We start from the raw sequence: 14998 nt of genomic DNA on the forward strand, positions 1-14998 counted from the left end.
CGAGAGGCTTTGTAAAAACAGTTCATCTACCGTACGATACACAAATAGATCAACCGGGACACGGGTGGTTCCTACATTTGGAACCTGTATTATTGCTTCGTAGGTGACATCATGCGCGTGGGGGTACACATGTTGATTTATTTACGAGCATACCGGTCTCTGTCTACCGTGCTTAAACTCGTTTTCCTCAAAACTCCTTTTTTCAAAGGCTGTAAACATTGTAGCTCAAAAACTACTTGACCGACCCACCTGGAATTTTGTATATATTTTCTTTAAACATTCCTTGAGGTAAAGCTGTCGAGATATTTTTTGTTGTATGCTTATTTTTTGTTTAAGAAATAATAAATATGTTAATTTTCATCCTTTTTTACAAAAAAAATCGTTGTTTTGACTTCCGAGTGGTATCAAAAAGTCAAAATTAGATAACTCTAAAAAAACTTGACAGCGTTACCTCGAGAAACTCATAAGCTAATAAAATCTTTTTGAATTTTTTGTTTACCGTGATTTAATGATGAGTTTTGATGTCCACCGCAAAATTCATTATATTTTGAGGTGTCTTTTAAAAATTTGCCACCGTTGGCTTATTTTTCAGTATTTTTCCTTGAATTTTTCTTGGGTAATCTATGAGTTGTACTGAATATGCTTATTTAATTTAAAAATAAAATAATTCTACCATACTTTCAAAAAAATGTATGAATATTTATTTCAACCCCTTCGTCCCCCCTTAAGGATAGCCATAACACGATTTTGATAGGCAACCCATGCTAGAAATATTTGTCTATGTATGCAATTTAACAAAAAAAATGTTTCATCCGGCAAGCAGATGGCATTCTGACCTCCTATTCGGATCTTAGACTATTATTAGTCAATTCAGCCACTAATTTCATTTCACTGTCCATTACGGACCTATATTATCAATCTGGACACGGATTCGATATAATAAACAACATTTGGAAAAATATTGGGTGTTTATTGTAAAGGTATTCAGGAAAAATTCATGAAAATCCATCGATTGAAAAATAATATATAAAAAACAAAAAGAATAATTATTTACAATTGTATAACGGTGCATAAGGTGTCGATGAACTCATGCCAGTCCGTCTTTCTTAACGTGTAGAAAACAAACACCATTGGCTTCCTTCTGTCCCGCAAACAACACCATCAGCAAACTCGGCGAGACACTGCGTTCGTATATCTCCTTAATCCATTTATCCACATTCTTAAATATCTTACAATTATTTCCCTCCAATTGGTTATCGGCTAATCGCAAATGAGCGATATTCAACGAATAGTTCTTGATTGAATCACAGAACAGCTGGACCACGTCTTTATTCGACTTCCCCGACACACAGTGAATGTTATTGACGTCCACTTTTTCTCCTTTGTCCACGTAAAATTTATATTTCGACCCTAGTTCATCTACTCCTACTACATTGGCAGTCTTGTCAACTTTCACCGACTGTCGCAACATACTCGTGGCGTACTGAGCGGTACCCATCTCTGGGTACGTTCTGACGTCGTTCTTTACGCCACCCATCACAGCATCTCCGAAAAATAAGTGTTTCCTTAACCGCAACTGGACCAATTTCATGCAGGCTAAACTGTCTTCTGACGAACAATGTCCTTTGCGACTAACTTGGATGTCTTCCTTTAGATATTCACGGGCCAAGGTTTGGAGTTTCGTTTTTCTTGTTCTGTCTCCCATCAGGTTGTAGATTACACTAAAACACAAAAAAGATTTTTAGAAAATACATCAATAAATCAATCAATCAATCAATATTCTTTATTTCATCTGACTTTTACAAGTATTGAAATGCGTCAAATACAATCTGTGATCAGTAAAAACTATAAGTACATAAAAACATAAAATATACACAAAAACATACAAATTGTTAAAAAGATGCCTGCAAGTATTCCTCTAACGAATATAATGTGTTTACCAGAAGTAAGTCCTTAACTGTTCTCTTAAATACATAAATATTTGACTCTTTAACATAATTAGGTAATTTATTATACAAACGAACGCATGTTGGGTAAGGACCCTTGCCACAACGGTCAAGTGGCCAACAGGGATCACCAGATCATTTCTGTAACGAAAATTGTAGCCACTCATTAAGGAAACATCATGTCTGCAAATAAAATTGCATCTATGTGACTTTACATAAACAACACAACTGAAAATATACAGCGAAATTACAGTTAAAATATTTAATTGTTTAAAAACTGGTCTACAGGAATACAAGCGCCTTCTAAACGTCATGGTCAAGAACAAGCACCTCATTAATTCGCGAGCAATTTCCCCAACAAACTAAGCAATATTGCAAAATTGACTGTACATGAGCAAAATAGTAAAGTTTTAAGATATCTAGAGAGACAGAATTCCTAAGTTGCCATAGAATATAACAGTGCAAAGACAATCTTCCCACTACATAATCAACGTGAGAGCTCTATTTGAGCACTAGTGAAGTCACTTGCCGTCATACTTTTAACATGTGAACAAGTCATATCCAAAGCTCAGATGTTACCTGGGGCAGATTAGCCATTATTTTAAACATCCTAGTTTGATAAAACATTTTAAACCAATGTTTCCTTGACGGACAACTTTTACTGGGCTTTGACCCACATATTTTTGTCAAACAATATCTTGGTGGTTAGCATGTACATTGCACGTAAACACTGATGATGACTGGTAAACCAGTTGAAAACTAGTTATGTTGTGATTTTGATGTGGCCCTTTTGAGGGATTTTAAATATACCTTTTATAAAGGATTTTACTGTTTTTTGTATTATATGGTGTACAGCCAACTACAGGAAAACTATTTCCTTGTGGATTTTTTTGTTCTAATGATAGTCGAAAATTATTTAAATATATATTCGAAATCAGATTAGATCTAAAATAGATCAGAAATAGTGCCGTATCTGCATTTAATTTACAAATAGAATTTTTTACAGAGAAGAATAGTTACCAAAAAAGAAAAATAAATAGCTTATAATTGTTTATTATACAGAGAGGTCCTAAATTATGGAATAAATTCTTTTTGTCTAAAATGGACGACTATAGAGAAAAATCCGGAAACCTGTCGATTTTTGTTTTTAAATTACAACTTTTTGACATATATTTCATACTAGTGATGTCATCCATCTGAGCGTGATGACGTAATCGATGAATTTTTTAAATGGGAATAGGGGTTGTGTGGCACCTCATTTGGAAGGGTTTTCAATTCTCTATTCAGTAATATAAACAATAATATTATTATTTATACAGGGTGACCAAAAAATATTATTTGAATTAAATTAATTGACGCAAAAAGAAGAATGTATGCAATTTATTTAACTCAAAATACATTATAGTGCTATCGGCAAATTCAAAAAAATGTTTATTTAACAAATAAACATTTCTTTTCGCTTAAATTAAATCACAAACAGCCTCCCCTACCACTTGGCAGTTTGAACATTGAATTTAAGCGAAAAGCAAGGTTTATTTGCCAAATAAATATTTTTTTTCTATTTTGTGACAGCGATAAAATGTATTTTGAGTTAAATAAATTGCATACATTCTTCTTTTTTCGTCAATTAATTTATTTAAAAAATTATTTTTTTGGCCACCCTGTATAAATAATGATATTAATGTTTGTATTACTTAATAGAGAATTGAACGCCCTTTCAAATGAGGTGCCACACGACCCCTATTCCCATTTAAAAAAATCATCGATTACGTCATCACGCTCAGATGGATGACGTCACTAGGATGAAATATATGCCAAAAAGTTGTAATTTAAAAACAAAAATCGACCTGTTTCAGGATTTTTCTCTATAGTCGTCCATTTTAGAGAAAATAAATTTATTCCATAATTAATTACCTCTCTGTATACGTACAATACCTACATGTTACACATGTTCAAAATACGAGTCTCGATAAAAACGCGGTAAATGCGCTGTGCTCAATTAAAATGCGGCAAGTACATGATACTCGCTAGCACATACCGCTTTATATTTGAGTACTCTGTAGATACCCCATTTTAATTGAGCAACTATTGAAATTTAGCACATACGGCATATTCCAATTTGTTTATTTTGGTGACAAATAAAATGATACGGCTTTCAGACATTGCAGAAGCATAAATAAGGTCACAAGGAAACCACATATAGCAAAAACTCGATTTTAAATTTTTTTTGCAGATACCGCGTTTTAATTGAGGACGGCAGTGTAAGGAAAGTTGAAGGGTTGGTATACAATTAACCCTTATAGTCCTTATTTAAATAATTACTGCTTCATCTGCTACAACATACTTTATTTACAAGTCTTTGAAGTGTATTATAAACAATAACATTATATCAGCCAAACCATTTCGCAATTCTACGTACAATAATATAATTCCTTCTCTCGTTTTTGTCGTCTATTTTATATTTTATTCTTAACTCAAAACAACACGTCTTATGGGTTCACCTGAGTTCAATGTCACTTCACTAATACATATCTTATAAGGTTATTTAAAATTAATTTAAAACATATTATTCTATATAGATTGTCCTAATGATATTACAGCAGTATTTACCATCAGCATAATTCCTGTCATTTTACATGTTCTACTTATTGGACTTATCAAAATGCCCAACATATTTATCGGACTAACATTTTTTGATATATTATATAAAGTTTGCTACCGAATAAACTTAAAAACAACTTGCTAGTTTTCAAAATCATAAACTTGTCAGGACGACACGTTCCACAATTAAAATCACGTTACACACTTAAAACTTCCCCTGTTCCAGTGTTCCGACTCAAAGAATCAAAGTTTGTCCGACTAGATACCGTTAAGCTATTAACAAATTTTCAGCTTGCTATTAATAAACCTTTTTTGGTACGCGGAATCCTGGCCTATAATAATAGAACCACTAGTAGTTATAGAGAGTGTCCCAAAAGCAGTGGAATGGTCGAATAATTTGCGAAATAAACATCGGATCTAAAAACGGAAAAATACCTTTTCAATGATTTTCAAAAATATATTGCATGACAGCAAACAGCACCCCCACTCCACCCACTGGAGGTGGGGTGGGGTGTAACGTTGAAATCTTAAATTAAAACCCCCAGTATTTATTGCAGATTTGCATTCCTTAGGTAAAAGTAAGCAACTTTTATTCGAGATATTTTTTCGAACTGTGAACAGATGGCGCTATAATCGGAAAAAACGATTTGTCGTGATACCACTGGTAAATTATAGAAACGGTCTAATAACTCGAGAAATACACTTCGAAATGAAAAACCAAAATAAACGTTTTTAATATTTTTCAAAAAACTATCGAATAACACCAAACATATGATCCCCTACCCATCCCCTGGACGTAGGGTGTGGGGTAACTTTAAAATATTAAATAGGTACCCCCATTTTTTATTGCAGATTTGAATTCCCCATAAAAAGTAAGTAAAATTTGTTTTAAACATTTTTTATATTGTTGATAGATGGCGCTGTAGTCGGAAAAATACGATTTATTAGCACCATCTATCAACAATTCTAAAAAATGTTTCGAATAAATGTTACTTATTATTTCATGTGGAATCCAAAACTGCAATAAAGAATACCGGTTCCTATTTAAAATTTTAGAGTTACCCCTACCCCACCTCCAGGGCGGGGAGTGGGGAGGCCGTGTTTGTTGTCTTTCGATAGGTTTTTGAAAAATATTAAACAACTGTTTTTTGGTTTTTCATTTTGAAGTGTAGTTCTCAAGATATTAGACCGTTTCTATAATTTACCTATGTTATCACGATAAATGGTTTTTTTTTCGATTATAGCGCCATCTATCCACAATTCAAAAAAATATCTTGAATAAAAGTTACTTACTTTTATGTAAGCAATCCAAATCTGCAATAACAGTTGGGGGTTTCCATTTAAGATTTTAAAGTTACCCCACCTCCAGGGGGTGGAGTGGGGGGTCGTGTTTGATGTCATTCGATAGATTTTTGAAAATTATTAAACATGTATTTTTCAGTTTTTCGATACGATGTTTATTTCGTGAAATATTCAACCGTTCCGCTACTTTTGGGACACCCTATATAAACAAATAACCGATTTCTTACCTTGTGTCTATAATATAGGGATGCATCATCTTAAGAGCGTGTAAATCATTGGCCAACGACTGTCCTATTAGAATTGCATCCGGTGGTAGCGCTTTTTGTAGATCTTCTTGGACGTCTTTCAGTTTTTTAGACACGTTTTTCATCATACTCTTATTTATACCGGACCATTTTGTTAAGTAATCGATGATTTCGTTGTCGGGTTTCACCAAGGTGTCATAAAATACTTCTAGCTTTTCGTTCACGCAAGAAATCCTAGTCAATTCCAAATCACCTAAAATCAGTGGAGACTATGTTATTTGAAAAATAGCTAAAATATATTCATTGTTAATGAGCGCTGCTAATTTGCTAATATGAAGATTTTATTGGAGAACATGGACTTCTTCTCGAGCACAATGAAAGAGAAAGGTCGAATATGTCCAATAATAAGAAAATGGTAATAACAGACACGTTATACCAGCTACCACCAAGAAGATTATATACCTGGAAGTCGCCTCAAGATACAGAGGATAAAATCATAAGGAACCAGATGATAGACCATATTATGGGAGGAAGAAAATAAGAAATTCTATCAGTGTATCTAGTTGCTGACATTACTTTTAATCACAATCCAGTTGTTGCTGAATTCAGATTAAATCTAAAACAATCTAAACGGAACCAAAATAGACAAAAATCGATCTCTCCACAGTACCAAGCAGGAAAACAAAATTTAACGTTGAAAAAAGAATAAATATCATTTTTTGCCCTATTTGGTACCTATTTTTTATATCACTACCTATTCTTGTAATTTTCCTCAATGTCTTCCAAGAATTTTTCATTACATCTTCTTTTCTTTTTTTTTTAAATATTGTTCAATGTCCTAAATATTGTTTAAATCCCTCTTTGTTATTCAATGTACTAACTTTCAGCATCTTTTTATTCAGCATTCTTAGTCTTAATTTACTTAGCTCCTCTACTTCTTTTCTACATTCGTCATCGAACCATGTTTTCTTCATTTTTTAAATTTCTCTTCTACTGTTTTTGGCTGATTTTACAATACCCCTATTAATTCTTCCCCGCATTTGTTCTGGATGCTCTTTTTTATTTTGCCCATCTCCCTATTAAATGCCTTCCCTAATTTCTTTTTTATTTTCTTCCGTTATAATCCCTATTAATTCTTCGTTTTTCTGTGTTTAAGTTCTTCTGAACTGGTATTGTCTATTTCATTCTAGCTCCTACCATCCATAAAGTCGTCAGAGTCTGTGTAATACACTTTTCTTCATTCTTTTCAACGGTCGTACATGGTCGATCTGGTTCAGTAATTTTCCATTTGGAGATTTCCATGATAGGTCTCACAACAAAAATCTTCTTCTAATGGCGTTACAACAATTTGTGAGTCTTGGACTGCTTAATAATGTCCTGTCGGATACTTTCCTTCGCGGCTGCCTGATGTTGATGGTTTTAAGAACTTTCTCTACGTCGTCTATCCATATATATATTGTTGTGATCTTACTTTTGAAATCTAATGATGTTCTCAGATGTAATTTATCTTAATTAATTAATCAATAATTATCTCATCAATCAAACAGATCAAATACGAATATACTGTCAATCTCAGGGCTAAATTATAATATCAATTACTTACTTTCGTGGCTTCAAAGTATTTCTCAGTGGATTCCTAATCGGGATAGATAAAAGAGAGTAAAATAATACACACATACGGATTTCAATTAGAAATTATAAAAATCGTTTATTTTATCTAAATGGCAATAACTGCTTAATATTTCTTATATCTTATCTTTCTATCTTTATTTAATACAACAGTTACAAAAATGGGAATCTTATTTCTTTGTCTCCAAATTTATTTTATTTATAATGAACTATTATGATTTATCAGTAACAAATTGATTTAGGTTTGATGAAATTTTTTTAATAGTGATTGTGTGGCTCAATTTTCAATGTGGTATTTAATACATAAACCATACATTCATGTCATAACAAATTAGACTGACCTTTACTGATGATTTGACAATGTCTTCACACAAAACACGTTTCCTATTGGCTTGGGTTGCGATCCAACGACTCGTCCAAGTCTTCCAGTAATGCCTCGGCTCCTTTGAAAACTACGCCTCGTACAGCACTCGTTCCTGCCTTCTCCTGATGCCGTGTTCCACCTTTTTTAAACACTTCAACAAACCGGGATACTCTAGACTCCTGGAGTTATACACTATCTCCTCTCGGCCTATCACTCGTTCCACGATATCTTACTTTTTAATTTTCAAAAAAAAAACTAACCCGGCGTTTCACTTTTTTGTACACTCTTCTCGAAAACTGGACTTCGCCTCTCGATCGCTCAAAACACACTGACTCTCATTGCTCATTAATTCTCCTCCTTCCAAAATACCCCTTCCAGCATTCAAAAATCAACCAATCCCAAGCAACTTTCAATTATCCGTATTTACCAACACAAACTTTCCTTTTTCTAAATACCTTAATGGATTTCAAGAAAAAATAATATTCCCCATTTCAATTTTACTTTCCACATTAATCCTCTTTACAAATTTAATAACCTATTATCTTATTTACTAGAATATGAGTTATCGGTGGTTATTGACAACCTTTCCACGAACACTTTCTTTTTAAACATCACTCTAATTGTTTACTTGAGTCGTATTGTTCCTGGGGTTCGTAAACACTTCTCCGAAACACTTTCTTAAAAACTACCTATACAAAATTTGTTTTTTACAGGGTGTTCCAAATTTACATGCCCTCGAGATAAACGAAAACCTTTATTTTTATTTGAATTTTAAATATAACTATAGACTTTTATTTCTTATGTCAAATAGGAATATAACAATATATATAGTCTTTTAAGTCCCTTTTACTTTCCAGTGTCGGGACTAATGTCTATTCACGTGTGCACAAACTTTGACCATTGTTTTCTATCCTGTGCCAGTCTGCTTGCTTCTGCTACGGGTTTCCCTTTCTTTTGGATAATCTTCGCAATAGTTGTATCCCAGTTTTCTGTTGGTCTTCCTCTGTTTCTTTTTTTCTGTATTCTTGCTTCCCATACTTTTCTTACTGGTATGTTTCTTCTCATTCTTTTCATATGGCCCCACCAACTCAGCTGTTTTTCTTCGATATATTCTAGGAGTGGTTTAGTTTTGAGCTCCGCTCGTATATCTGTATTTCTTATTCTGTCTCTTTTTGTTACTCCTTTTACTCCTCGTAGGTATTTCATTTCCAGTGCCTGAATCTTACTCTTCATTCTTCTTGTTAATACCCAAGACTCGCACCCGTATGTAAGTACTGGTCTGTATATCGTGTTGAAGACAGTTATTTTGGTTTTTCTGGATATTTCTTTTTTATTTAAAAATTTGTTGATAATTGCGTGGAATATCTTAGACGTTTTGTTAATCCTTTCTTCTATATCTTTGTGTTGTTTTCCACTATTACTCCCAAGTATTGGAAGTGGTTTACCTGTTCTATTGTTTCTCCATTGATTTGTATGTTTAATACGGGTTGTTCTTGTGCTACTACCATAATCTTTGTTTTGCGTGTGTTTATTTTCATCCCATGCCTATTTAATACCTCATTCCATGTTTGTAGATTATTTCTTAGATCTTCCTCTTTATCTGCCATGACAAGTACATCATCAGCAAATGCACATTCTGATATTCCTACTCTTTCTAGGTTTCGGTAACCTACATGTAGCTTTTTTAATTGTGGTATACATTATTTCATTATTTCGTCCATGAAGATGTTAAAGAGTTTCGTATACTTTCAGTGCCGTACATAGTAGTGTAATTCCTCTATAATTGTTACATTCTTTGGTATCTTCTTTCTTATGTATGGGCAGTATTACTCCCATCTCCCAGTCCGACGGTATTTCTTCTTTCTTCCGTGCCTCATTGCATATTTGAGCAATTCCCTACCTTCCAGTCCCATATACTTCAGCATTTCTGGTGTTATTCTATCATGTCCAGGAGATTTCCCATTTTTAAGTTTCTTTATTGCTGTTTCTATTTCGTCGTTTGTTATTTCTTCCTGTTCTGTTCTTTCTTCATTTTCTTCGTTGTTTTCTTCTCTGTTTAATTCATTACTAGTTAGTAGTTCTTCAAAGTGTTGTTTCCATCGTTCCATTATGTCTTGATCGTCTGTTATTAGTGTTCCATCTGTGTTTTTTATTCTTGTATCTCTTGTTGGTTTGTCTATTCTTATATTTTTCATCGTCTATCCATTTACTATTCTAATTGGGAAATAAGCCACAATTTAACTTGAAAAATGATTTTATTGACGTTTCGACTTACTCTTCGGAGGTCTCACAAAAAAATCTTCTTCTAATGGTGTTACAACAATTTGTGAGTCTTGGACTGCTTAATAATGTTCTCCATTCTGCCCTGTCGGATACTTTCCTTCGCCACTGCCTGATGTCCATGATTTTAAGATCTCCCTCTACGTTGTTTATCCATCTTTTACGGGGCCTTCCTCTTGTTCTGTTTCCTTGGGGCTTCTATCTCTGGATTACTTTCACAGCTCGATTATATGGCATTCTTTCTAAGTGACCAAGTCAGCTTAGTATTTGTGACTTTATAAATCTAACATTATCTGCGCTCTGCATTAGTTCATCAAGCTCTTAATTCATTTTAATTCTCCACGAACCATCGCTGCAACGGGTTGGTCCAAATATATTTCTTATTATTTTGCAGTCAAATATTCTCAGTTGATTTTCATCAGTGGTTTAGACGGTCCACGTTTCACATCCATATGTGACCACTGGTCTAATTACTGTGTTAGATACTAAGCTCACAAGGAAAATAGTTGATCGTAAAAAACAGACATACAAGACATTGAAATAAGTGCAGCAGTAACTTATGGCATCGAGCATAAGCTACGTTCTTTCTAAAGACATAATGATTCCAATAAAGACAGAAGATTTAAGGAAGTAGGGTGCACAAAAACTTATGAGGAGTTCTTATAACTTAGGAACCCCAGACGACTCTAATTATCTGGAAGAAAATACAATGGTCATATTACGTCTATTAAAATAATTCTTGAAATGAAAACCATACGAACTATGAAGATGAAAACCCTAAGATCTAGAAGAGGTATCACACTCAGAGATAGGATAAACAATGAAGACACATTGAGAGGGCGTTCAAGACGTAGTGAAATGGACAAGAGCTACAGGACGCACGTGGAGAGACCACGTAGAATGGATGGACCCTGACGTATATTCCGTTGGTGGTGTGTTGACGGAATTAATTAAAAATAAGTGTAACAACGAACAGTAATATATTTATTTATTTTGGGTAAACAAGCGGTGTTTTGCTTATATCTCGAAAGAGGGTTGTTTGTTAGCGAGAGCGAGGGTGTGTCTGAATCGTTCGCATGCTGTGTAGAGACTGACTTGCCGGAACACCAACTATTATGTCAACTGGTTTGCGGTCAAGAAGTTGACATAAAGAGTATGGTAATCTGGCATCGTAAACTATTAGTGTTTACTTGAAAAAAACATTCATTTTATACAATCTGTTTAGGGATACATTTTCATTTCTCGAAATCAACGGCCCTTGTTGGCATATGGTTTCCATATTACATGTGAATTTTAAATGACTAATGTTGTTTCGTTTTGAGAAAAGTTTTCAAAATTAAGAAAATAAAATTAGCAAAAATAGTAATTAAAGCGTATCGCTATACACCCCTGAACTGTCTAGGACTACATAGGACAGTTTTGCACTAACATTCGGCACATTTCTGGATTAACAAATATTGTGGCAGACGCACTTTCTCGAGTCGATAGCATTAAGAAAGATATCGACATCATGGACTTAGCTCTCGCACAAGAAACTGATCCAGAACTGCAAACTTTCTTAAGTGAGAAAAGTTATTAAAAATTAAGAAAATAAAATTAGCAAAAATAGTAATTAAAGCGTATCGATATACGTGACAAAATGGGCGAAGACACGGAAGCCTAACACCAAGCGACCCATAGGAAAAACAATGGTACTAGAGCTGGAGCTCCGGATCGCGGCAGAGACTGTCACAGAAGTAACAGGACATAATCCTACTAAAAGAAGAAGAATAATCCTTAATACCAACCTGTAGAGGTCCGACACATTTCACAATCGACGGCAAACATAGGACTGAACGACGTGACATCTTTGTACTTTTCCTTGGTTAACACGTATCCCTGATACTTTCGTTCCATTAATCCTTTAATCGGAAGAGGGAAATTCTCTTCGACCATTTGCCAACCTGAGAGCAACAAATCCGTTCGGGAAAACTTGTCGGTTTTGGGAAGTTTCCTATGCGCTGACGTGCTATCTTCGCTAGGTTCTGGGTCCATTATGGGGAAGAAGTTTTTAACCGTGTCGAAAACTTCTTCGCATTTTATAACGGCTTTTTCGAGGCTACCGAAACTGTTAGTAAATTTCTTCATTTGTGTACCTAAAAATAACATATATATCAACCTACTGTATAACTCCTAAATTAAAATACGAAATCGAAAACTTTAGGTATGGAAAGAAATAGTAGTCATTTCTTTGTCGTCTAAAATCAGCAGAAAGATTGGCTTAGTATCAATCTAGACACGATGGCTTAGTATCTTCTATGTTCATTATTGAACCTTCAAAATATACTGATTCTCGGATAATCTGATTCTCAAATCTTTATCATCTAAACCCGCTCCTTTCAAGATGGTTATCAACTTTTCATGTTTTTCTCTATCAAATGGCTTTTTGTAGTCAATAAAACACATACACTCCACAAGGAATAATTTCCTGTAGGGCTCTATACCATTAATTACAAAAATTGAAGAAAAATCTTCTGCGTAAGAGGTACATTTATTTAAAAAAAAAAACAAAAAAGGGCTACAGATACAATACAGAACGTTTTCGATCTAAAGAGAGCATCATCAGTGTTCTTTGCAAGCTCTACATGCTAAGCCACCAAAAATACATGGGTTAAAATCCTTAAAATGTCGATTAAATTATTGTCTTACATTGAAATATCAAATGCTAAATCCTGATGATGGATGAAATTACTAAGGATCTACCCTAAGGCACTATGTGACCTTCCACGAAGCACGTGGGTTGTTGAGTGAAATTCTATGTCTTCACATAACGAAGTTACATAACGAAGCATCTAAAAGGGGTTTAGCAATAAATCAAAACAAAACAAAATATTTATAGTGCAGCCGATATGTGAAACAATTGTGCAGCTAATGATAGAAGTATATATAAAGGTTCAAATTTAGATACGAAGCCATCTCAGATTTTGCCTGTTTCAAAAATGGTGGGCATTTAAAATGGCGACTATACATATATGACTAACAGCACGATAACTTTTGAACGAGACGTCAGAATTCAACCAAATTTGGCATATAGGTTCCTTTTTTTATGTATAAAATCGAAGTCAACAAACATATTATACAATACAACAAACCGGCATATTTATGTTTAGTGGACCTTCAGAAAGCATTTGACAGGGTCACATTAAAGGACGTTATCCACTTGTTATACTCGAGAGAGGTACCTCTGGGAATAATTAAAACAATAGAAAATATCTACCAGAACAACACAATAAAAGTAAAAGTGGAAGATGAACTAACTGACCCAATTGAAGCCGGCAATGGGATAAGACGGGGGGATTCCTTGAGTCCTTTATTGTTCAACCTGATCATGGACGAAATAATAAAAAAAGTAAGAACTAAAAAGGATACCAAATGGGAGAAAAACAACTTAAAATAATCTGCTATGCGGACGATACAATACTAATCTCTCAAAGTGAAATAGGCATACAACGTATGCTGCACCAATTCAACATAATCGCCACAAAATTTAACATGTTAATTTCCTCAAAAAAGACAAAATGCATGGTTATAACAGCAGATCCAATAAGATGTAAATTGGAGCTGGAAGGTCAGATAATAGAACCAGTGATGGAGTTTAAATATCTAGGCATCACACTATCTAGCTACGGAAGGCTCGAAACAGAAGTGGAAGATCAAGTTAATAGAGCAAACAGAGCCGCAGGTTGCCTGAATGACACAATATGGAGAAATAAAAATATCGGAAAAGAAATGAAAGGCAGAATTTACAAAACAGTCATCAGACCAATAATGACATACGCGGCAGAAACACGACCCGACACAGAGAGGAGAAAAAGATTGCTCGAAACAGCGGAGATGAAAACCCTTCGAAAAATCGATGGTAAGACTCTACGGGCATAGCTGGGAGTACAGATATACGACGGAGATGTAAGGTGGATAACATTAATAACTGGGTAAGAAACAGAAGAATAGAATAGAATGACCACATAAACCGAATGACAACAAATATAGTACTCAGGACAGCGAGAGACGGTTCCCCAATAGGAAAACGATCAGTGGGAAGACCACGAAAACGATGGAATGACAACTTATTGGAGGCACATTGAAAAAACAGACAGAGTCATGTCTATACAAAAAGAAGAAGAAGAAGAAGAAGAAGAAGACGAAGAAGAAGAAGAAGAAGAAGAAGAAGAAGAAGAAGAAGAAGAAGAAGAAGAAGAAGAAGAAGAAGAAGAAGAAGAAGAAGAAGAAGAAGAAGAAGAAGAAGAAGAAGAAGAAGAAGAATAAGAAGAAGATCGAAGTCTTGAGCGAGAAAAATCGGGTTACCAGAAGTTGTGTTTTTCGTGGTTCTTATGTAAAAATATATTGTTTTTATTTCAATTCATTCACCCTGTATGTAATAATTTTTCAAAAAGTTAATACCGCCATTGAAAAGAGAATACAAATATTTTTAGGAAATATCTTGAACTTTTTAGTTATGTTAATTACCATTTAATAAATGCATACCGTATCTGCACGTGTACCTACGTGAAGCAGATTTGTGCAAATATTATAAGAATTATTGTGCATTTAATGGCAGAAGCATATAATTTGGACCACATATACTACACATA

At 34.2% G+C, this 14998-nt stretch overlaps 1 protein-coding gene across 2 annotated transcripts in view; it reads right to left on the reverse strand.

Annotated features, from left to right (window-relative positions):
• Positions 1–949: 949 nt before the first annotated feature.
• Positions 950–14998, reverse strand: part of LOC114329742 (RNA exonuclease 5) — a 34418-nt gene continuing 20369 nt past the window's right edge. For both annotated transcript variants that reach the window (XM_028278948.2, XM_028278940.2), the window contains exons 4-6: positions 12155–12502; positions 6077–6347; positions 950–1721 (exon numbers count right to left, since the gene is read on the reverse strand). In XM_028278948.2, the coding sequence (XP_028134749.2) occupies positions 1088–1721; positions 6077–6347; positions 12155–12502 (1253 nt within the window). In that variant the 3' untranslated portion in view covers positions 950–1087. The remainder of the gene's footprint in view (positions 1722–6076; positions 6348–12154; positions 12503–14998) is intronic.

The sequence above is a fragment of the Diabrotica virgifera genome, chromosome 5, assembly GCF_917563875.1.
Source record: "Diabrotica virgifera virgifera chromosome 5, PGI_DIABVI_V3a".
In the NCBI taxonomy this organism is placed as follows: Eukaryota; Metazoa; Arthropoda; class Insecta; order Coleoptera; family Chrysomelidae; genus Diabrotica; species Diabrotica virgifera.